General features: G+C 42.0%; 2 protein-coding genes across 2 annotated transcripts in view; one reads left to right on the top strand and one right to left on the bottom strand.

Moving 5' to 3' along the window:
- Positions 1-535: 535 nt before the first annotated feature.
- LOC143295988 (mediator of RNA polymerase II transcription subunit 17-like) lies at positions 536-20,441 on the bottom strand. Its single transcript, XM_076607712.1, has 13 exons — positions 20,345-20,441; positions 14,100-14,279; positions 13,590-13,725; positions 12,980-13,157; positions 12,179-12,376; positions 10,797-10,927; positions 9,642-9,713; positions 9,108-9,167; positions 7,987-8,186; positions 7,314-7,505; positions 5,840-5,966; positions 4,381-4,529; positions 536-3,640 (listed from the first exon to the last, which is right to left on the bottom strand). The coding sequence occupies exons 1-13, from the start codon at positions 20,434-20,436 to the stop codon at positions 3,427-3,429; spliced, it is 1,929 nt and encodes a 642-aa protein (XP_076463827.1). The 5' UTR covers positions 20,437-20,441; the 3' UTR covers positions 536-3,426.
- A 191-nt stretch (positions 20,442-20,632) lies between these two features.
- The window catches only part of LOC143295951 (pecanex-like protein 4), a 23,941-nt gene continuing 18,761 nt past the window's right edge, over positions 20,633-25,812 (top strand). The window contains exons 1-3 of the mRNA XM_076607658.1: positions 20,633-20,693; positions 21,520-21,777; positions 22,611-23,191. Coding sequence (XP_076463773.1) covers positions 21,646-21,777; positions 22,611-23,191 — 713 coding nt within the window. The 5' untranslated portion in view covers positions 20,633-20,693; positions 21,520-21,645. The remainder of the gene's footprint in view (positions 20,694-21,519; positions 21,778-22,610; positions 23,192-25,812) is intronic.

Raw genomic sequence — 25,812 nt, 5'->3', positions numbered from 1 at the left:
CCTGTAAGAGGATACATAAATAGAGAATTTGGGTTTTGACTGCATCAGTTTTTTTTTTGAGTTAAACCTCTGGAGAAGAGTTTCAACATCAGCACACAAACCACAAGGGCCTCCAAGTGCAGCAATCTCATCAGTTACTTTACGTCTGATCGCTTCCTGTGTTCTTTTGCTGATTTTTCTCCTCCTTCTTGGGTGCAATAGGGGTGCAGAGAACAGCTGTCTTCTGACCCTAACGGACTCTGTAGATTCCTGTGGCACAATATTGTAGTGCACATTGCCAGGCACTATCTTAAACATTTGATAGATAGATAGGCAAGCATGATGTTACAAAAGCATCCTTTTTTTCTCCCTTAAATGGAAAGGCCAGAAAATTTACTGACAGAAGAGTTTCTTTTCTTTCTGTTTTTTTTTTTCTTTCTTTTTTAGAGAATAAATATCACTTGTATACTAGTGAAAGAATTCAGTAAAAAGAGAAGTTGCATGCATGATACACACAAACATACAAACACAAAAACATGACACAAAAAAATGCCAGTCAAAATAATTTACTACAGTTCACTTTTCAAATTCAAAAACGATTCACAGCCATATCATGACTGATATAACGAAATGTGTTTCAAACTATTATACATGCCTCTAATTATGCAGTGACATTAGAAAAAAACCCAAAAAACATCACTCATAAATGTAATACATTTTATCTCACTGAAAAATATGTATGTACAACTAATGCAATAAACCATATATAAATGCTGCCACATATCTTTATGTACATTGTTCTCAAGCACACATCATGACTACTGATGATGTCCCCTGAATCATGTCACCCACACACACACACACCAATGCACAGATAAAACATGATATGAAACACAGAAAGAAAGGGAAAAAACTAAACAAAACAAAAACCTCAACATGCATTCACACAAACAACATACAAGCAGAAATACCATCAGCATGTGTAAGAATGAACTTGTAATAGTTGTATAAACATTCACACATCACCACATCCTGTCATTCCTTCATTTACTTCGCTGAATCAGTCACAAGTTCACAAAGCACAGTGACAACACCTTTGCTGTGCCTCTTAGTTTCAACCAAGTACAGTCCCAACACTCTTGTCTTTTCACACTTCAGGCTGTATGCCTGTGACAGCCATTCATGAAAAAACTTCAGGCGGTGTGCCTGTGACAGCCATGTGAGTAATACATTTTAAGGTTGTGTGCCTTTGAAAGCCGTGTGAGTAGAACATTTAAGGTTGTGTGCCTGTGAAAGCTGTGTGAGAAACACACGTAAGGTTGTGTGCCTGTGACACCCATGTATGGAACACACTTCAGGATGTGGGCCTGTGACACCCATGTGAGTAATACATTCTAAGGTTGGAATGTCAGACCCCTGCCGGAGTCTGCACTAGTGGGTCATGGTTAAGTATGTGTAATTAAATTTAAGGTTGTGTGCCTTTGAAAGCCGTGTGAGTAGTACATTTAAGGTTGTGTGCCTGTGAAAGCTGTGTGAGTAACACACGTAAGGTTGTGTGCCTGTGACACCCATATATGGAACACACTTCAGGCTGTGGGCCTGTGACAGCCATGAACGGAACACATTTTAGGTTGTGTGCTTGTGACAGCTGTGAATGGAACACACTTCAGTTTGCGTGCCTGTGACAGCTGTGAATGGAACATACTTCAGTTTGTGCGCCTGTGACAGCCGTGTGAGTAACACACTTGCGGCTGTGTGTCTGTGATGACAGTGTGTGTCTTGTCACAGGTGATGCCCCAGCGGTGAGACAGCCAGACATACTGACATAGCCAGTGATATTTAAGTCACATCAGGAAACAGGCAGCTTCCTGGGATATGCAGTTCCCCACACTGCTCTCAGTCTTGACACAAACCAGTTCACCTGCGGGATCAGTGTTCTCCTCACAGCTGAGGGCTTTCAGTCTCTACAGACACTTTTTTGAAAAGAATAAACAGAGTGCTCCTTTCTCACATTGATACACATGTGTTGTGACATGGGATTGGTGTGTTGCTCAGCAGATGTTTCAGAAATCCTCGAGATCAACAACTACAATGGCAAAACTCCAGCACTGGGCACCAGAATAAAACATCACCCCAGCACCAAGGGATTCTCCACAACAGCTATGTCAGGGAGCACTGCAAAGACACTGGACATGAATCCAGGCGGAAATTCTTTGCATGTTGGGAGAAATGGTGGTGGGTGACAGTGAACATCCCCCTTTTGCAGTAACCTGATGACTGTGAAGACAGGTAGCCTTCAACACATGGAGGTAGCTATGCAGACACTAGGTAGCCCTTTAACACATGGAGGAAGGCCAGAGGGCTGCACCTGACACCTTTTCACTGTGCTGACACGTAGACCTTATGTTCATCAGTAAACAGACTCCCATGTCCATGACCACCCCTGTCATGGTAAAGACAGGTGGGTTAGCAGACTTATCCTGCACAGACGGAGATCAGGTGCTCGAGTCACCTGGCCCAGCCAGGTCAGCCGTCATCAAGTCTCTCATGAAGGCTGGTCAAGCTGCTCTGTCAGGCCCACCACATCTCACTGTACAGGCAGACCATCCACAGTCTCCTCTGTACACGTGTCAGCCCCACCTGTTACACCACTCCCGTCCCCTGGTTACTGTGTGAAGAGCTGGGCCATCAGCATAACCAGTCTGTAAACATGGTGTTGCACGACTCCCCCTCAGCATAACTAGTCTGTAAACATAGTGTTACACCACTAGTATGTAAATATGGTGTAACACCACTCCCCTTCAGCATAACTAGTATGTAAATATGGTGTAACACCGATGCCCATCAGCATGATCAGGTTGTAAAAATGGTGTTGCACCACTCCTCCAGTCACTCTCTGGAAACCTGGGCCATCAGCATAACCAGTCTGTAAACAAGGTGTTACATCACTGTACCTCAGCATAACCAGTCTGTAAACAGGGTGTTACACCAATGCCCATCAGCATAACCAGTCTGTAAACATGGTGTTACACCAATGCCCATCAGCATAACCAGTCAGTACAATGTTACACCACTCTCCCGGTCACTGTGTAGAGAGCTGGGCCATCAGCATAACTAGTCTGTAAACATTGTGTTCCACCACTGCCCACCAGCATAACCAACCTGTCAACATTGTGTTACACCACTGCCCATCAGCATAACCAAACTGTCAACATGCTGTTACACCACTGCCCATCAGCATAACCAATCTGTCAACATGGTGTTACACCACTGCCCATCAGCATAAGTCTGTAAAAACGGCATTACATGACTTCCCCTCAGCATAACCAGTCCGTAAACAAGGCGTTACACCATTCCCCTTCCCCGGTCACTGTGTGGTGAGCTTGGTCATCATAATGAGTCTGTAAACATGGTGTTACACCACTCCCCCCACCCCCCTTCCCCCAGTCAGTGTATGGAGAGCTGGGCCATCAGCATGTCAATCTTTGAGGCCAGGTTGCGCCCTTCCAGTTTCTCCAGGTTCACCTCCTTGAAGGGGGCACCCAGATCAAACCACTGGGGGTGGGTGACAGCCGGGGAGGGGTGGGCGTCTGCGCCAGGGGTCATGGTCTTCACCATCAGCCGCTGGCCACTGCTGGGTCCACTCCGGAATGAGATCACCCTGGGGAGCAAAAAATAATCAACTGTCAGTGACCAACCCTTCAGACTCCCCTTCACAACAGTGTGGGAGGAGACATGTTTATCACAGACTCCATTTATATGACATGGGTCCTAGTCTTTCATACGAGACAATAAACTATGGTCCTGTGTGAAGATGCACTTTGTGCAGGTGAAAGAACCATAGCAACAAGAGCCTTGACTCTGGCAAAATTCCATGGAAAAAAAACCCCACACCCATTTTCCTCGTTAAAACTGTGCAGGATAAAAACCTTCATGGCAGTGCGGTTCAGTGACATGCTATCTTGGGAAGAGCAGCCTCAAGCATATCTTCTGACAAGGTACAACAATACTAAACACCACCTTACCACGGCAGTGAAACAGCATTAATGAAACACACTACTGTTATAATAAATAATACACTCCAAGATACCTGCACACAGAAACCAAAAGGTCCTCTCTATGAACAGCACTTAACAAAATATCTTTACATACTTCAATACACTTGACCACCTGCACACTGAATTACTAACATGTGAACCACAAACAGACATACACACACCTTTTTCCATGCATCAGAACACACCCACCCATGACCACACATCAGAATGATGCAATACATGACCACACATCAGAACAAACATGCATCAGGATGCACACACACACACACACATAACCACAATCATTCATTTCTGCACATCAAAAAACACACACCCATGCCCACACACAAGACAGCAGACTCACTTGTCCCCTTTGGGTGAGGCGATGGTGATGGCAGAGGCAGTGGCGAAAGACTCTGTGTCTCCACTGCCTATGGAGCTGTTGGCAGACAGGATCTGCCAGCCCTGGAGACGGGCGATCTGCTGAACCACCGACGTGTGGTGCTGTGCGATCTGTCACATCATACTCACAGTTACACACTGCTATGTCATAGTGCTGTGTCATCTGTCACATCATGCTCACAGTTACACACTGCTATAAGTCATGGTGCTGTACGATCTGTCACAGTATGCTCACAGTTACACACTGCTATAAGTCATGGTGCTGTGCGATCTGTCACATCATGCTCAAAGTTACACACTGCTATAAGTCATGGTGCTGTACGATCTGTCACAGTATGCTCACAGTTACACACTGCTATAAGTCATGGTGCTGTGCGATCTGTCACATCATGCTCAGTTACACACTGCTATAAGTCATGGTGCTGTGCGATTTGTCACATCATGCTCACAGTTACACACTGCTATAAGTCATGGTGCTGTGCGATTTGTCACATCATGCTCACAGTTACACACTGCTATAAGTCATGGTGCTGTACGATCTGTCACAGTATGCTCACAGTTACACACTGCTATAAGTCATGGTGCTGTGCGATCTGTCACATCATGCTCAAAGTTACACACTGCTATAAGTCATGGTGCTGTACGATCTGTCACAGTATGCTCACAGTTACAAACTGCTATAAGTCATGGTGCTGTGCGATCTGTCACAGTATGCTCACAGTTACACACTGCAATAACTCATGGTGCTGTGCAGTTTGTCACACTATGTTCACAGCTACATGCTGCAAAAAGCCATGGTAATGTGTGATCTGTCATATTGTGCTCACAGTCACACACTGCAAAACATGGTGCAGTGCAATCTGTCACATAATGCTCACAGTTGCATACTGCTATTAAGTCATGGTACTGTGCAATCTGTCCTACTGTGCTCTCAGTTACACACTACTATATATGTCGAGGTGCTGCACAATCTATTACATTGTGCTCACACTCACACACTGCAAAACATGTGGTGCTATGCAATCTGTCACACTGTGCTCGGTTACGCATTGCTATATGTTGCAGTGCTGTGCAATCTGTGAAACTGCATTGTACAGTTACTGAAATGTCATGTAGATGTGCAATCTGTTACGTTGTACAATAGAGGAATGGTACATTACATGTGCAAAATCATGCCTGGGAAGCGTATGATCTGAAAATCTATGAGAAACATGCCACACAAGAACCCCACATAACACATGTGAAATGATGTTTGTGTGGAACAAGTGCATAATACCACAGCTGCACATAATATTCTAAATAAATCTGAGACTTAAAAAACAGTGTGACCCATAGTGGTGACTGGCACAGAACTGGACAGACAAGAATATGGTGTCACACCCACTACCCAACCCCCATGACCAGTCAGAGAAAAGACGTACCTGCCAGGACAGCAGGTCCTGAAGCTCTGTGTCTTCGAAGGACAGCTTGCAGGTCCGTCCATCCTTCATCACCACCTTGATGGTGTCCACACCAATCAGCAACACCAGCGACGTCCGCGACAGGGGGCTGCCATCACAACTACACATGACACTCACTGTAACCACTGTCATGTCATCACAATGACATGCCACACTTACTGCATCCAATGTCATCGTATCCACTGTCGTGTCATCAAAATGAGTCACTCTCACTGTACCTGTGCTCACTGTCATGTTATCACAATGACATGTCACTTACTGCATCCATTGTCATATCCCACTATCATGTCATCATAGTGACATGTCACTCTCACTGTATCCACTATTATTGTACCCACTGTCATGTCATCACAATGACATGTCACTCACTGTGTCCACTGTCACTGGACCCACTGTCATGTCATCACAATGACAAGTCACTCTGTGTCCACTGTCACAGTACCCACTATCATGTCACCATATAACATGACACTCTCACTGTGTCCCCTGTCACTGGACCCACTGTCATGTCATCACAATTACATGTCACCTGTTGTCCATGGTCGCTGCAGCAACTGTCATATCATCATAATGACAAGTAACACTCACTGTATCCATTGTACCTGCTGTCATGTCATCACAAATATTACACAGTTATTATGGGTTACTTTTGACACATACATACAACAAAATATGAACACAAACAATTGGAATTTTACGAAACTGTTTACAAACGCTCAGACAGATACTACTAATTCCCTTCCATGCAAGTTGAACAAAAACATTATCTTATTTTCAGATCCCAGTCAACATTACACCCGCTAACTTTTAAGTTGGTTGAGATTTTCTTTCTGGCAATTATGCCATTCCCAATACAGATCCTACAGGACCTATCTGAAAGCTGCTCTGCTTTTGCTGTCTTGCAACCGAAGCATGCTCTTTCTAGTAGTTTGTAACAGATCTGCAGACCACTGGAACATTGCCAAACCACCTTTCAGTGTCCTATCCACTCTTCATTTCCATATTCCTTCAACCATAGCTAAACCTCCTTTCCATATCCTTTTGAATGTAACTAAACTACATCTCCATATCCCTTGAATCATAACTGAACCTCATTTCCACATCACTTTGATCATAATTAAGCCTTTTTTCCATATCCCTTTGATCATAACTAAACCTCATTTCCATATCCTTTCAATCATAACTATACACCATGATCTACATCACATTCCTACTGCACCGCTGAACATAACTGTACATTATCACATCACTTCCCTATCGTACCATCTTATGAACACACAGTCTTCTCCTTTCATACACCCCTCCATACAAAACATTTCCCAAGTAGATGTATTTAGAAAAAAAAATTTTTTTCATTTCTCACAAAAACATTCACAAATATGTTATCCAGTATCATCACATATACGTCACCCATATTGTTTCCCAGTATATTTACTTGAGGCTCTCGTATCCAGCGGAGGTGATGAAGATGCGAACCGAGGACTCCAGGGCGGAGTTGAGACAGCCCCAGTGGGCAGTGATCTGGGGGTCCTGCACAGCGATGGCTGTCTGGTCGATCACGTGCATGGAACGAATTCGCAGCACTGCATGCTTCGTCTGCTGGATGATTTGGGACAACAGGGACTCACTGAAAACCAGCACAACACCTGCAATGGTTCTGGGCCCATCTCAGAACAGCATGCTTCTTGTTTGGTTTTTTACAGGAAACAGCATTATAAAAATTAAAAAAGTTCTAAAAAAGGTCTGCTATATTCATGAGTTTTTTCCCCATTTATTAGCACAGGACACACTATCACTTTATCATATTTGGAATTGTTTTTTAGAGTCAGCAACCCCAGGACATCAATGGAGCAATGACAATTCCTTACTTTGAAATGGAAGCAGATTCAATGAGTGCAGTGTACACATTAGGAAGGGTCCCCAATGTGTCCTCAGGGCAACAGCCACATACAGGTAAGCAGGGCCCCACCTTTCTGACACATCAATGAACATACACACAGCTGAACAGGGCCCCACCTTTCTGACATATCAATGAACATACACACAGTTGAACAGGGTCCCACCTTTCTGACATATCAATGAACATACAGAGCTGAACAGGATCCCACCTTTCTGACATATCAACAAGCTGGCGACGTGTCATGGCTTGAGGACCGGCCAAACGCCGCCGTTTATTCATTCCGAAGGTGGCGATGACGGGGTGTGGGGTGTCGATACTGGTGTTACGCTGGTGCACCTCATGCAGCAGCTGGTGAAGGGAGTGCTCCAGGACATGGTTGTGCTCCAGCTTTGTGTTGGCCAAAGGGGCCTGCACACAGAGCATCACACACACACAGCTGGGGTTAAAGTGCATTTCAAACAGAAAGAACCATTACCATCAACCTGATCATTTAACACTTTTCACTCTAGTCATGTAAAATACATGTTATAATTTCTCCTACTGTGTTAAAAAGCAAGCTGCTAAGTTTTTATCACTTTCATATTTTAAGACAACCTTTTCACTATCAAGGTAAAATTTTGCTATGTTCATACGTGTATGTTAGACTCGACTTCCGGCTGAGAGACTGTGTGATGTGAGTGACAAAACTTTGAATGCACATGAAATTTCAAATCAGATTAACAAAGATGTACTGTACTGTACTGTACTGTACTGTATTGTACTGCATTGTATTGTATTGTCTCTCTGCTGAACCCACTTCTATCCTCGTCATGCATCACAACACAATCAAGACCTCACCTTCAGTACAACAGTTTCTGCGCTAAATCCAACAGAGACCATTTCGCTCTGATGTCCACTTGACACTGAGCACAAAATTAACAGGATGTTCATTCCAGTAAATTTTGCAATAAAACTGTGTGGCTGGTCTTTTTTGGTGTTGATGCTACCAACCACTGTTGATTTTTAACAAGACAGAGCCAAGTGAAGCGGATCAGTGAATAACGGTGTTCTCAAAAATGGCAGTGGAGCAAAATGTAAACTGAGAGCCAACTGGCTCTGGCCGATAAAATCAAAACTCTGTGGCTGACATTTACAGCCACTAATAATGCAACAAGCCCATGATCCCCTTTTCACTCTTACTCATTTTTGGTATCAATCTTTATTACTGCTACTGAATTATTTTTAATCATATCAGTGTAGCACTTTTATTGTTAGTATGGCATTCCGAGGCTTGGCGTAGTTTGTTATGGCCACAAAATAACAGCTGGCAGTCTGCTCAAAGTGACTCACCTTTTTCTCCTTGCCAGTGTAGTGACAGAGCACAATGGACAGCTGGTGTCCAGGAAACACCTGGAACATCACACACACACAGAGCTGGGGTTAAAGTGCATGTCAAACAGTAAGTACCATGACAATCAACTTCACCATTTGACACTTTTCACCCTACTCATGTAAAATTCATGAGCAATATACAACACAAGAGGTAGCAATCATGATGCAAAAGAACAAAACAATACAAACTACCAGGTAATGCTTTTTGTCGTGCGTAATGTACACATGCATAAAGTTTTGAAAATAATATCATCATTAAATGAATAGATCTATATCTTCTTCTTTGTTCATGGGCTGCAACACCCACGTTCACTCACATGTAAACAAGTGGGCTTTTATGTGTTTGACTGGTTTCACTCTGCCATGTTGGCAGTCATACTCCATTTTCGGAGGTATAGATCTGTATAATCATGCAAAGACAATACACCGACAGATAATGATACCACGGCCAACAATGTGCTCATTTACAAACCATCCATAAGTGGCACTTACATTCGTGATGATCTGATTGCCAATGACGATGTGGGGCGTGGCTGACTTCACTTGTACTGCTTCTCTGGCAAGCTGGGGAGGAAAACAATATGCTATCTATCATGCATGCAGTCTTTAAAACATGGTCACTTTACTGCACATTCACCTTTAAAATTAATTACATTACTAAACTCAAGGAAAATGCAATATTTTCCACTCTGTCATGGAACTTCACCTTTACACAGCCATACCTCAAAAACTAAGAAGGGTAAACTTTATTATCAATTTGTGTTTTGCCAATTCTAAAATTAGTTTTTGATCAAATATACATCAAATCTTTCTCTCCGCATAGGCGGGTAGTAGTTTGTACAGGACAGGAATCAGACCCCTGCCAGAGTCTGCACTAGTGGGCCACGGTTAAGTATGTGTAATTAAACTTTCTTTTTGTTTTGAGATTTTGACTGCTAGTTCTTGAACAAAAGTATCCTCACCATGTATTAAAGTAAACTGTCCCTGTATAGAAGTGACCTGTCCATGAATACAATTGGCCTGGTCATGTATAAAAGTAACCTGAGCATGTATAAACATGACCTGACTGCAAGTGACCTGGCCAACTTAAAAATGTCATGATGAATAAAAGTGACTCGACCATGTATGTATATGTGGATCTGACTGTGTAAGTTACAGCTCCCTGTTTAAACAGACCTGTCCCTTTATAAAAGTGTCCTGATCCTGTTAAAGTAACCTGACCAGGTATGAAAGTGACCTGGCCATTTAGAAAATGATCTGGACATGCATAAAAGTGTACACTGTGTATACATGACCTGATCATGTATAAATGTGACCTGGCTATGAATGAAATGACCTGACAACGTATAAAAGTGACTCAACCATGTATAAGCCTGACCTGACAATATACAAATGCCTGATGAGGTAAGAAAAGTGACTTGACCACGTAATAACATGACCTGACCGTGTACAAAAGTGACCAGGCCATGTATGAAAATGGCCGGACTATGTGCAAAAGTGGCTTGACCATGTTTAAATATGACCTGACCAGGTAAAAGTGATACAAAAGTGACTTGATCATGTATAAATGTGACCTGACCAGGTAAAAGTGACCTGAGACTGACCTGTGACTTCATCTGCATGACAATGACCCTGAGTGAAACTGACCTGTGCAAACAGTTCCTTGCAGAAGAGAACATTCTGTGCCGCCTCCAGTTTGGACTGCCAGTAGACATTGCTGGGCACTGATGTCAGACCCGGTGGCATCTTCAAGGCACAGCTGGTCAGATCCACCATGTCTGTAAGTACATCATCATCATCATGGCACGATTACATACACATTCATTATCATCATCAGTGCGCTATGGCACAACCAGCCATGTACATACACATTCAGTGCACTCATCAAGGCACAACCAGTTATGTCTCAACAATGGTTAGAGCATGACTTATGTACAGGTCTGACAGAAAATGGTTAAAGAACAACTTCAGTACAAGTCTGACAGGTGTTGTCAGTGAATGGTTAAAGAACGCCTTCTGTACAGGTCTGACAGGTGTTGTCAGTGAATGGTTAAAGAACGCTTTCCGTACAGGTTTGACAGGTGTTGTCAGTGAATGGTTAAAGAACGCCTTCTGTACAGGTCCGACAGGTGTTGTCAGTGAATGGTTAAAGAACGACTTCTGTACAGGTCTGACAGGTGTTGTCAGTGAATGGTAAAAGAACAACTTCTGTACAGGTCTGACAGGTGTTGTCAATGAATGGTTAAAGAACGACTTCTGTACAAGTCTGATAGGTGTTGTCAGTAACTTAAGTATCTGTGAATAGTTACAGTGTGACATGTATAGGAATGATAGGTGAGTTCAGTGAACAGTTACAGTGTAACTTATGAGCTGATCTGATAGGTATGATCACCAAATGGCCATTGTGCCTTCTGCAGGGTCACCATGACCCAACAGAAAGAAAACCCACTGATAGAAATACAACTTGTAGTTTATAAACACACAAGAAGAGAACGAAAAATTATTCATATAGTTTCAATGCGTATAATCTTTTTTGAAAAATTAATTTTATTTTCATATATTTATGATGAACATGTATGCCACAATGCCAGCACAGTTTACATTCAAACCTGTGAATAAAACGACAACTTGTTCAGAAAGAAACTGGTGTATGAGTCTACCTGTTATAACTTTTCAGTCACTATATGTATGAATGTGAATAAAATCACTAACTTTACATTTTAGATCTATGTAGGTGAATGTGTGCATGTGTTTTATCTGTTCTGAAATGGTAGTTTTTATATGGGTGTGATTTTAAAAACACAATTTATCTGAGGTCTTCACACATCTGTGCATGTGACTACATGTTATCAATTCCTGGCAGTGATCATCTAGATGTCAACGATACAACAATGTGCGACCTCAGCACAACTGTAACACATGACCAGCTGTTATCACCTGGCAGTCTCTAAGACCATCTAGTTATGATGATAATGATACAATACATGAGTGATCTCAGCGCACCTGTGCACATGACCAGCTGTTCTTACCTGGCACAGTTTTGACCTCCACTTGTATGTAGGCCACCCCCTCCAGCTCACTGGGTACTGTCACTTCCAGAAAACTTGCCCGATTTGTGGGGCTCCCTCCACTACCTTGTCCTGTCCCCTCCCCCTCGCCTTCTGCATGCTCCCCTTCCACGCTTTTCCGCACCTCGAAGGACCCACTCTGCCAAAACCGGGACCCTGCTGCAAAACAACACACACCACACCCATCCCAGTGTCAAACCACAAGGTAGATGTGTGAGCAGTCTTCAACAGTAGAACCAATGCTGATGCATGAATTCCAGTGGATTTTACCTGAAGCAACTATTGTCTCGTTAAACTGGAAATGACTGCTGTGGTTGGATCTTTCTTGGAAAAAAAAGAGGAAAGAAATAAAAGAATGAACTCCGAACATTTCTTAACATACTCATTGGAATAACACTGTTGTACATCCTATTTACAACCACTGCCTTATGTAAGTATATAGATCAACTGAATATGGAAGCCAGGCAAAGATACGTCATTAGGAAATACCCAATCTGTCTTGACACTTCAGCCTGATTCATTCAAGTCATCAAATGCTAAAAAAATTATTCAACTAAACAAAGGCTTCAATGCAGTCTGCATAAATCCACACTGAAAAATGAATCCACACTGACCATCAGAAAGGCATCAATACACATTGTAATCAACCATACCATTCACACATACGTGCATGCATACAAACTGTATATGGGCATATACCAACAGAAAATGCGGCGAATAATTAGTAACACCCCAAACCAGGCAGAAGTTGCAGACACATACCTGAGCGATAGCTGAGGTCTCCAACAATGTTGGTGCTGACTTTCTTCAGCCTCCAGTTTTTGCGCAGAGTGGACAGTTCATCGTGAAAGTCTTTGGCGCCTTTCTTGTTGGCTTCATTATTGGACTTCTTCAGGCGTTCCGCTCCTTTCAGCAAGACACCTGCTGCCGCGTCCAAGCTCTGCACCATGACAGGCAGGCAAACACAAGGATGTATATCTTATGGACTTCTTAAACCTGTCTCATAATGCCACAATCTCATAATACCACATCTTCTATAAATGCTGCCATCCAGCCTTTTCCTCTTTTCTTTTCTCCCTCTGTTTTTGTTACAGCACTCATTCGCATGGAATCTACATTGCTAAATTCTGAAGCAGTCAAAGGGAACTCACTCCCTGAGTCTTCAAACAGTATATGCATGGTTTTATAATATCAGATATTTCAAGGCTTAAAGGACAGCTCAGTATTCTTCTGAAACTTGGGTGGCATGCTGATCTTGTTATAATGATACATGTGTGTGTGTGTGTGCATGTGCATGTATATGTGTACTTGTGTGTGCATGTGTGTGTGTGTGCGTGCAAGTGATGTCACTGTAAACAACAGAGTAGCATACCTTTTTCTTGGAGAAGAGCTGTGTTGCAGGACGCGTGTCCTGGTTCTCCTGTGACACAGGGTCAGCCACCAGGTAGTGCTTCTCCTTCACCAGGTTCAGCACATCCAGCAGCACACTCATCTCTGTCAGACTGTACCTGTCCCACACCATACATGCCCTTAGTTTAAATGCCCCTTCTTTCATGCTTGGTTCATGCATCATTAAAATGATTTGTAGTTGCCAAGAAAATGCCAGAACTATAATTTACCAAGAATATCCACACCACACCACACACACGCGCAACTGGGTAATTACATAAAATAAGCGTGAACATGAGATAAGACAAGCCACAAAGAATATGACAATAAGAAATCAAACAGGCCTGAAGATAACCTAAATGGGACAGCCACAAACAACAGCACAGAAAGAAATGACGTCGCTTATTCATTTATAGTCTGTTCATCTAAGATGATATTAGACTGACAGAGAGAAATTATAGAAAGAAATGAAATGACCCAGAAAGCAACAGACTTGAGGTGGTTGCGCACGGGGTCCCAGGGCCACAGGGAGGGCATGAAGGGGGCCAGCGGTTTCTCCTCCACCACCTCTTTCTCCCCTTCAGATGCTGGCTTTCCTTTGCCCTCAGATTCATCCTTGTAAAAATCTATCTTGTTGGCCAGTTTCGTCAGGTTCTCTGACATGGACAGCTGCCTGAAAAGTGTAATGAAAAACATGTCATTGTCAGCAACTATTTATTAAGATAAGCATGGAAATGCTCCAGTCCATGGCAATCAAATATGACTGCTGATTAGAATCCTGAAAAAGGAAAAAGAAATAAATAACAGAAATTTTTTTTTTCATAAATAACATGCTATACATGTACAAAATCAGACAAAACAAAGCTCTCTTAAAAATGGCCATCACTGAGACAAATCAGTAAGCATTCCTGACAATTGTGAGGTGGTATGTTTTGGTTCCATCCTGTTCTTACCAAGAACTTAATTAAGTTAATAATAATATGACTGTGATAACAAGTAAAAGTTTAACAACAACATAAAAAGTATCAGTTTAATAAAACAACACTACTGTGCTAAGAAGCAATAGTTTTAACAACAAGATAAAAAAAGTAACAGTTTAACAAAATGACACTAACACTTTCATACCGATACTTTCTTAACAAGCAATAGTTTTAACAACAAGAACAAAAAAGTAACAGTTTAACAAAACGACACTAACACTTTCATACTGACACTTTCTTAGCAACAAGTTTGACAAAACATAAAAATGACTTCACAAATACACAAAATTCTCTAAAGGTGTATTTGTTGTTTCATTTTCAATTTCATGTTACCTATGTTGTAATCTTGTATTTTATTATTCTAAAGCATGTAAAAAGAACTTTTTGTCTATTCCCTGATTCATCAAGTCAACTTCTCAGTCTTTTCTGAGCTTTCATGACAAATCATTCTTGAACCAGGTGCCCAGGAACTATAATCTTCACAGAATCCTTTATGTGTCCAAACACGACATTCCTGTTTTATGCATTTTTCACATTAAAATTTCTAACCCGGATATATCTTCAAACGTATTAATCGCATGAGTTTTTCATTGATTAAAAAACAAAACAAAACAAAACAAAAAACGGACTCAAAATCTAATACAGTAATAATAACCATAATATAAAAGATGTGTTGTCTCTAAAGGAGGAAGGCGGCAGAATGGTAAGGACACCTATCTACCAGAGCAGTGTATGCGATTGTGAGGGTATGGGTTCTATTCTCGATCTCGCCCTTTCTCCCCAGTTTGACTGAAATAGTAGAAAATCAAACCAGGCATCTAGTCATTTGAATGAGACAATAAAGCAAGGTCCCATGTACAGCACATACTTGGTGCACTAAAAAAAATAACCCATGGCAACGAAAGGGTTGTTCTCTGGCAAAATTGTGCATAAGAAATCCACTCTGATAGGTACACAGACATGTATATATGCATGCACTCAACTTCTCAAGGCTTGACTAAACACACTGGGTTATGCTGCCAGTCAGGCATCTGCCTAACACAGTAATTGATGTGGTGCTGTGTAGATTTGTCCAAATGCAGTGATGCCTCCCCGAGAAACTGAAACCTTGAACTGTGATTTAATTATATAATAAACAAATTTTAAACACATCATCAGACAATATCAATACCTTCAGTATGATCACTGTATGTGTATCAACTTCTCTTTTTTTTTTTTGCAGTGGCTATTCCACCAACCATCGGGTGAACCTCTTCCGGAAAACTGAAAACGCTAAATTCCCAGACAGCCCTCTAAGCCACTGACAAGTGCTTTTCTGTCTGGTCAATCTTAAAGCTGGCTTTTAGCATTCAAAGCAAAAGCACTGTTGAGATAGATCTCTTTTAAAGAGCCAGTTTTACCAGTACAGTGACCCCCCCCCCCCCTCACCCCCACCCAACCCAAACCCTAAAATGCTGATCAATGACACAAATTATCAACTGATGACTGTAAACTGTTTGAGAATTATCAAGATTGTTGAAATAGGCAATTATCATGCACTTCTGACCGTCGGTGGAATAGGCATTCGCGCTGTAGGCTCAGCAGACTGTCAGTGAAATAGCATTCTTCTGTCAATGAAATAGCATTCTCTATAGGCTAAAACTTAAGATTGAAATAAAAACAACACAAAATAAAAGATCCACAGTGCAGCTATGGTTTCTCCAGTCCCTGATCGCTGACTATGGCTTTCTCTTAATCTCACTACCTGCACTGGTAACATGGTTTGAGCATTGTATCTGTATCAACTATCATGTATATTGGCAGAAACCAATTCTATTTTCTAGCATAAATGCACTGAAGGGAAGACCCAGAGGTGTCAGGAGAGCACCTTATTAAAGTTTATAAACAAAACAAACAAAAAAACCCACCTGAATTGAATTGTTTCAGGGTACCATAGACCAGGCCAACTGAACTAGGATTAAATCCCAACCAGTACATCCCCAGCTCATCATTTTCCCCTAGTTTAGATCAGACCCTAATGTTACAGGCGGTGTTTAGAGGCCTCTACTGTCTCAGCAGTTATGATTCCTCATTGAGGCTGTTCCAGATCCTTACAGTTCTCAAAAAGAAGCTGTTTGATATTATAAATTTCCGACTTGCTGAACTCGATGTTAAAGCAGTGCATGCTGTTCCATGTGAACTATGAGATGATGTTCTGGGGCTGGGTGCCTTTGGGTATAGTTGTTCTGATATGCCTCTTATCTTTTATTGGAGTGATGTAATCCTCTGCTTTCTCATTGAGAAATCTGAAGAAATGTCAGGCATTGTTGTTTCCTTTTCTCTTGTAGTTGTACTGGATGTGGGGATGGTAAATGTAGATTGCAAGCATTTGTGCCATACATGAAGAAACAGAATCTGACACAGTGATGATGTGGACACCCTCAGCCTTGTCAATGTCCTTTTGCAAGTGTGGGTCCCAGACAACGGAAAGTTCTATATTCAGGATATTCTCCTACACTCCTGGGGACAAAACCGCTGGTTCTGTCTGAAAAGCCCTATGCTGGCGTTCGCTTTTTTCATGGTTTTGCCAGCATGCGCTGACCAGGATACATAAGAAACTCATACGCAGATGAGACAGAGTCCATAGACGCATGAAGAAAAATGGAGATGAGGCCCTCAAACAGGAATTCAAGGTACTCAAGCGCCTCATCCAGAAACGTCTACGTCGCGCCTACTGGAGACACGTAGAAGGCCTGATCTCTGAAAACCAGACCACCTCCAAGAAGAAGTTCTGGAGCTTCATCAAAACAAGAAGAACAGAAGGAGCGGGCGTCTCTCCACTTAAAGAAGCCGGGAAACTCATCTCCGACCCCAAAGAGCAAGCCCAGATCTTAAAGACCCAGTTCCACTCAGTATTCAGCCCCAAACACACCATTACAGCTGAAGAGTTCGAACAGCAGTGCCACCCTGGACCAAACCCTCCAGACTATCCATCATGTGACGATATAAACATCACAGAAGATGGAGTTAGAAAACTCCTGCTCAACCTCAACCCCAATAAAGCCTGTGGCCAGACGGCATTACCCCCAGACTCTTGAAGAGGAGATCACTTCAGCCTTCACCCTGCTCTACCGCATCTCATACTTCTCCAGCACCCTGCCACAGGACTGGGAACAGGCCAACATCACACCTGTCTTCAAAAAGGGAGAAAAATACAAAGCAGCTAACTACCGCCCCATCTCCCTCACCTGCATAGCCTGCAAGCTGATGGAACATAACATCACCAGCCACATCATGTCCCATCTTGAGAACAATGAGATTCTCTGTCCAGAGCAGCACGACTTCTGACACGGACGGTCATGTGAGACTCATCTCCTAGGGTATGTGGACGAAGCGACCAGAGAGATAGAGAAGGGAAACCAGGAGGACACTATCGTCCTCGACTTCTCAAAAGCGTTCGACAAAGTCAGCCATACTCTACTTGTCCACAAACTATGTCGTTACGGCATCAGAGGACGCACCAATGCCTGGGTCAAGGACCAAGGACTTCCTCAAGGACAGACAGCAGGCTGTGGTGGTGGAAGGAACAAGATCTGACCTTCTACCTGTGGAATCTGGCATCCCTCAAGGCTCGGTTCTAGGGCCGAGTCTTTTTCTTCTGTACATAAATGACCTCCCTGATGGCATCAAGTCGAAGATCTGCCTATTTGCCGATGACACCCTGTGCAGCAAGACCATCATGAAGAAAAAGGACGAGCAAGTGCTGCAAGAAGATCTACACTCCCTTACCACCTGGGAGGAGAAGTGGTCCATGGAGTTCCATCCACAGAAGTGCTCAACGCTGAGAGTTTCCCGGAAAAGGGACAAGACTGCCCCTGCGTATGAGCTGCATGGACAGAAGATTGAAAACGTCAGCACCACCAAGTACCTGGGCGTCAACATTCAGGACAATGTGCAGTGGGAATCCCACATTGACTCCATCACCAAAAAAGCCAGTATGACCCTAGGCTTCGTCCGGCGCAACCTCAAGATCAGCAACAAGAAGACAAAGGAAACTGCGTACAAAGCCCTTGTTTGCCCACTTCTTGAGTACGCTGCCACCGTCCGGGATCCCTACACTGCAAATGAGGTTGAGGCCCTCAAGAAGATCCAACAAAGAGGGGTCTCAAATCACCACCGCCAAACATCATGTGTGGACACCATCCTCGATTCACTCAATCGGCCTCCCCTACAACAGCACCGCAAGAAAGCCCACTTGGAGATGTTCTACAAATTCCACCATGGTCTCATCTCCATCAACTCCAAGTACCTGCCCAAGCCATCTAAGAGCAGGCTGAGCTAAAGCTAAAAGAAAACTTACGAATATTTGTTCTACAAAATTTTGTGAAAAGATTAGTATTTGAACTTCTGGTAATATGGAGTGAGTTTGTAGAAAAGAAGGTGCAGGGGTCAGTGTCAACCATTTTATTAATTATCTTGAATACTTGTATCATGTCTCCTCTATATCTTCTGTATTTTTGTGAATGCAAGTTTAGTTGTCTCAAATGGTTTTGGTAGTCCAAATCTCTTAACTCTGGTATCATTTTAGTTGCTCTCTTTTGCACCTGTTCAACTGCTTTAGACTGTCTTATTATAGTCTGGGATACCAAATTATATTACCATATTCCAAAATTGGTCGAACAATTGTTTTATAGAGGTTGACAAAAATGTCCTTATCCATAAATGTAAATGTTCTCTTAATAATACCCAATACTTTATTTATTAGCTTTATAGTTTATTTATCACAGCCTGAATGTGGCCATCAAAAGAAAAATTTTCATCAAATATTACTCCCAGGTCTTTTTCTTTATTGCATTCTGAAATAACATTAGAATTTGTGCCATCAATTTTCATTATATAATTCTTTTTTGGATTATTTCTTCCTAAGTGTAGCACTTTACATTTAGATACATTAAAATATAGATTCCACATGTTTGAGCAATTTTGTAGGTTGTTTAGGTCATTTTGCAATTTGAAGGAATTTTGGGTTTTATCATAAATTTTAGTATCATCGGCAAATATTTTGCAGCAACTACTAACATAGTCTGGGAGGTCATTTATAAATATGGTGAATAAAGTTGGCCCTAAAATACTACCTTGAGGAATTCCACTCAATACTTGCACAGCTGGTGAAAAACTATTTCCAACCCTTACCTTCTGACTTCTCCCTACCAAGAATGCCTTTATCCATTTCATGATATTGCCATTTATCCCATAAGCCTCTAAGTCTAACTTAGATAATAACCTATAATGTGGTACAGAGTCGAAAGCTTTTTTTAAAGTCTAAATATATATCTACAGATTCCTTCTCTTGTATTAACTGAGTTAAGTCTTCCATAACCTCTAACAGTTGAGTAATACATGACCTCTGTTTCCTGAATCCATGCTGACATGGTGAATATAAATTATTTGTATTCATAAAATTAACTAAAACATCTCTAACTAGTGATTCTAGTACTTTACATATCACACATGTGAGGCTAACTGGTCGGTAGTTACCTGGATCAGATCTAGTATCCTTTTTGAATATTGCTGTGACTACTGCTGTTTTCCAGTCATCTGGTACCTCTCCTAACTCTACTGACTTATTAAATAGTGTACAAAATGGTAATGACAATTCCTCACTGAGTTCCTTCAGTACTCGTGGAGGTATCTGATCTGGGCCCAACTGTACATTTGTAAACGCTCTCAAACCCCCCAAAGTGCACAATTTGAATGAACAAATATTTTCTGTACTCACGGCACATATATTTCTTGTCCATCAAGTGTCACTTCTTGAATCTGATGTTCTTGAATTGCCTCAACACTCACTTTCACGTTCAAACCCGCCATGTTGATTTATCATGAATGTCCATCTGCTGATTCTAGCCTCTGTTTCGAACTAAATATTTTGCTTTTAAGATAATGAAACTATATGTTCAGGTCGGTGATATATATAATGATAGTTGATATGTCTGATGTAGACTCTCTAAATTGTTAGTTTAATTATAAGTTTTACGAAAATAAAAAGCTGATTTACAAATGCCTTGGGTGACAATGGCTTCTACAAACCTGGGGAACCTGTGTCGTGCAAACAAACAGACGACAGGGTCAGAATATGTGTTTTGTGTTTTAATTTAAAATAGTCGTAAGATTGTTATACCGCAGAGGGGTACACAGAAAGACTTTCCATTAAAATAGATAACACAAGGTTGATATTTTGTATATTTGCTCCAGCGATAATGTTCATTGTCAATGTAAATAAAAATAAACCACGGTTTTGTCCATTGCCAAACAGTCAGATTTTACAATCTGCGGCGAAAAACGCTTGCGACAGGATGACAATAACTTGTTTAATTCTAAGTTTTGTGTCACGTTGACATATAGTCAGTCGTCGATACCAGAGATGATTACAGTGTATTCAATATTTTAATAATTAAATGCAATGATACTTTTCTTTCAAAATTTGCCATGTTTACTTTGCATCAATAGCAGTGAAACTTTATCACCCAATTATAAGTGAATATATGTGTTCATGTGTACACACACACACACACACACACACACACACACACACACACACACACACACACACACTGTATGATGTATTACAAATCATGTATAGTTATATGATTGGTAATATCACTCAAATTAAGATTTTAGCAAGAAATAAATGGCTTGTATTTCTAACTCATATGCTTTCCCCCATTGATTTGCATATTGTTTGTATTTCTTAACTCTGTATAATTATGTATGACAGAATAGTAAATGACCTTTTTCATTTTTGGAAATCACTGACCAGGTATCTGAGCTTGATTGATGACAGTGACATTAATCCAGTAATCAATAATGACTGAATCATTCCTAGTTAGCCTCGTTTCCTTTACATCCTTTGTTGTTGTCAGTATCCCTTTGTTTCTTTGTGTCTTTGTTCAGGATATATCCGGGTCAAGAGAAAAGAGGGCAAGGAATTATTTAACACAGAGCAGAGGAAGGCAGAAAGAAGATTTATAAGCAACTTAGACTGTCAAAGCAGAAGCAGGAGTGAGAGTTGCTGCCACCATGGGAGGTGGTGTGCCCTTGCTGAATGAATACAAACAAGAGTTTGTATGGAAGCGTCTGCCGCAGACCATATTTGGAGGACCAAAGTTGAAACTTGGATATAGTGCTCCAGCTTATGTGTATCTGACGCAGGTACTAATTGTTCATGGATTTGTCTTTTTCATTTCTTTATGGTTCACTTTTGTTTACCACCATGTCCACAGTTATAGGGGTTGTATTTAAGGATGAGTGTGCGGGCACACATTAAAATGGCAACACCTCTGAATGTTATGAGGGGGGGATATCACAAGATATGATATATCATTAATGTGCAAAGCTTTATTAAGGAACAGAACATGTCACACAGGCTGTGTCTACTCTATGACTTAAAAATTGAAAAGTCACCTTGTAATTCTTAGGAAGCGTGTTGAAGTTTAGTGCATGCCATACCATTTTCACAACATTATGGTGACTGGAGAGGTCTTTATTGATTGAAATGCATGAGGTGTAGATAATTTGAGACTCTGTAATTGATAATAATGTGAATTTGAAATTGAATATCAAAATGATTGCAAAGCTGTGTTGTTTGTTTTTGTTGTATTTTATTTATTTATTTTTTTTTTAGATAATGTACAGTTGTGTACTTTTGAAATGATCTGTTTGGTTAAAAATTTATATTAAAAGACATTTTTATTCTTTCTGATGAAGTTTGTGATGCAGATACAGTATGTCTTACATTAGTTAATGTAGTTCCATTGTTGTCTTATACTTTTCTTTTTTTTTATTAGGCCATTATACATTTATATGTATGTGTAGTTTTACATATGAATCTTTTCACAAGTTTGTTGTTTTGAAGCTTTATTATGATTATTCAGCATTTTCACATGTCTCTTATTGACATGAACTTAGAGCCTTCTTGTTGTTATGGAAAAGCATAATATACATGAAATCTGTCATCACAAGTTGCTGTTGTCCTACGGTTGTAGGTTCTGCTGTGGTCATTGCCATGGTTACTTGGAGGCATCTTCACTTTGGTATTGGAGCTGGCATACAGCAGCACTCAGATCAACGACTACCTGCTGCTGTACTGCTGTCTGTATGGGGCCTGCATCACCATCTTTGTGGTTGTGGTGCAGACCATCAGTACAGTGGTCCACATCAAGGAGAAGGAGAACACCAAGGTCATCACCAAGAAAACCTTCGTGGCTGATGAGGATGAGATAGACTTCAACAGTTGCTGTGGGGCAGAGACCATTGAGTTTGTCATCCCTCCCAAAACCTTCAAGGTCAACATCCTCATGCATGGCCTGGTGTCCGGGGGAATGTGTGGTCTGACTCTGTGGTATCTGTTGCCATGGACGCTGAACAGTTTGTACGGTGACAATGTGGGAGCCACAGCCGCTGTGTTTGTGTTTGGCTGGTTCACCCTCAGCATTGCCCAGTATTCCCTCACAGCCACTGCACCTCCTGAACCAGCCATCTTCCGTACTATGGATGTGTACGAGATGTCGCCTATGAGCAGGCCCTTCTATGTTCTGGTCTGCCTCTGCTTCCACCTTGTTCACTGGTAAGTTGTCAGCTTTTACCAAACATACACTTCAGCATGAAGTGAAGAGAGGGGTCAGCCATTTTACGATATTGTCAGTTTTGCTGGTAGTTTTCCTCTGTTGGTTCAGTGTTATGGTGATACAGTACTAAGATGATACCCATACCTAATTCTGTTAGTCAATCAGCATGATTTGCTCCCTTCACCGCTGAGGACTTCCACTGATTTTTAACGTGTGGCTGACAGTGACCCACATGACACTCAGATTTATGCTCTGTCTCGCCTTTGGGATACAGATGACAGGCGCAATAGCCGAGTGGTTCAAGCGATGGACTTCCAGTCTGAGGGTCGAATCTCGGTAAGGGCGCATGGTGGGTAAAGGGTGGAGATTTTTCCAATCTTTCAGGTCAACATATGTGCAGACCTGCTAGTGCCTGAACCCCCTTTGTGTGTATACACAAGCAGCAGATCAAATACGCACGTTAAAGATCCTGTAATCCATGTCAGTGTTCGGAAACGAGTATGGCTGCCTACTTGGCAGGGTAAAAATGGTCATACATGTAAAAGCCCACTTGTGTAATATACAAGTGAACATGGGAGTTGCCGCCCATGAATGAAGAAGAAGAAGGATACAGACTATTCTAGGTTGATACAAGGTCCTCCTCCACACCCATCCCACCTCCATACTCTCCTTACACTGAGGAACATGAGGAGGTCTTGGTGAAGGAGGTATTGCAGTTTTTCCTCTTGGTGGCCATCATGGAGTTTCTGCAAAACTCAGGGTTTGAGGATTGGGGGTCAGGGGTTGGGTCATGGTCTTTGAACCTCTTCCCTCTTGAGCCAAGAGGTGCCACACGCACGGATTCATTCTGATGGCTAAACTGAGGCAACGTACTGTAGCATCCTCATAGTCTGGGTGTGGCAGGCTCCTTATGTCCTGCACACAAAAAGCAGATGAGAGGTGACATGCTAAAGAAGGTCACAAGCTGTTGCCACTTTTGATTTCTGCACCTGAGCTGAGTAGTATTTTGGCAAGGACAGCAATCAGATGGAGTCATCACCAGTAGATGATGGTAAATATGCTAGATAAGTAGATCAAATATAAATCAGGCTGGGGAACCCTCAGCGGATCCCCTATTTTCAAAACCGCCAGTTCCCCATCCTCCACCTGCAAACTTCACTTTCATAATTTGCATGAGTTGTATGGTCATTCCCCTCCCTTCTCTCTGTGTCTCTGCCACCAGTGGTAAGAGAGGGGAGGGGGATAGGTATAAAACCCCAGTCAATGATTGTGAAAACTTTGGCTTTGAGCCAAGACACTGACCGTTAGCTGTAGCTGAGAATCCCTGACTGCTGAAAGTGATATGACCAGTCACATACCTACCCCCTCCCTCCTCCAGCCATCCCTCTTCCCCATTTCTAACACATGTGCCGGTCAGTTGAACAGAAACTTCAGCTTTGCCCCCCCCCCCCATCCTACCCCGCACCCCCCCTCCCTCCTTTTACATGATGGGGGGGGGGGGGGGGGGTCTGGGAATGGCAGAAAGGATGAAGGCAGAGTGGGGCGAGGGGGGTGTCAGTGTCCAGTTTTGTTGAAGGGACCAATACAAATCAAAGGGCATTGTGGAAAGCCCCCACGCTGAGTAACCTCCATGTAGATGTAACAGCTGTATTCACCACCTTCCCTCTCTGGAGGGGTGAGGGAGGGGGGTTGGTTGGGGGGGGGGGGGGGGCATGTCTCTCAGTTTAAATAGCTTCCCTGCCTTCTGGAAATTTTGTGCTTCTGTGTCAGAATTTTTTTTCTTGACTGTTGCTCTTTATTTCTGCTTGTTTTCTTCCTTCACTGTTGTCTTCTTTTTCTGCCTTCCCAGTCAATTCCCCTTTCTTTTTTTTGTTTTTGGAGCAAGCCTTGACACTATTTCAGTATTTGCTATTTTCTGCAGTCTATGATGTTCTTCTGTCTGCTGTTTGGCTCAGGCAATAAAGTAGTGAGATGTAAACAGTGGGATGGGCACTAGCTGTCCATTCTGCAGTGTTATTTGCCTTTTTTTGTCTGGCCTTTTTTTATGTATTTTTTGTTTGGTTTTGAAGTATTGTTTTTCCTTTTTTATGATATTTTGTAATCTGGTGATGATAAATTAAGCAGAATGGCTGGCGTCCTCAGCAAGGCCTAATCTTATTTGCCCATAGGAGCTAAACATGAACTGTGTGAAATGTTTGTTTTTCTTGGTGTTTTTTGGGTGTGTATGTGACAGTTTAGTGTTGACATGGTTGAGCATTTATATGATTTGACAGTCCTGGTAGGCCCTGTGTGGTCAGATGGACTGTAACAATAAACCAAAAAACCAAACCATCCTCTTATTTCACTCACACACACACACACACACACACACACACACACACACACAATGTGAATGCCTGAAACATTCACACATACACTGACATACACACACACACATACACACACTCTCTCTCTCTCTCTTTCTCTCTGTGATGCCAGGTGAGTACAAAACCTGGTGTGGCCAAAATGGCAAGTGAATTTTCAACAATGGCGAGTGAGAAACAGTAACTGTTGACCCCACCTAAAAGAATCATATTTGGATCTGTCAGTTCCTGACAGTGACAGTGTCTCACAGTGCAAA

This window comes from Babylonia areolata, chromosome 21 (assembly GCF_041734735.1).
Source record: "Babylonia areolata isolate BAREFJ2019XMU chromosome 21, ASM4173473v1, whole genome shotgun sequence".
In the NCBI taxonomy this organism is placed as follows: Eukaryota; Metazoa; Mollusca; class Gastropoda; order Neogastropoda; family Buccinidae; genus Babylonia; species Babylonia areolata.
Note: the sequence above shows the minus strand (reverse complement) of the source record. Positions and strands in the feature narration are given on the sequence as shown.

Excerpts from the sequence above, each read along its gene's own strand:
- LOC143295988 (XM_076607712.1), bottom strand. The coding sequence starts at position 20,436 with ATGGCGGGTTTGAACGTGAAAGTGAGTGTTGAGGCAATTCAAGAACAT. Across the intron at positions 14,280-20,344 it reads GGACAAGAAATATATGTGCC|GCAGCTGTCCATGTCAGAGA; the intron begins GTGAGTACAGAA and ends TACACTTTTCAG. Across the intron at positions 7,506-7,986 it reads CTTGTTGATATGTCAGAAAG|TGAGTCCCTGTTGTCCCAAA; the intron begins GTGGGATCCTGT and ends GCTGGTTTTCAG.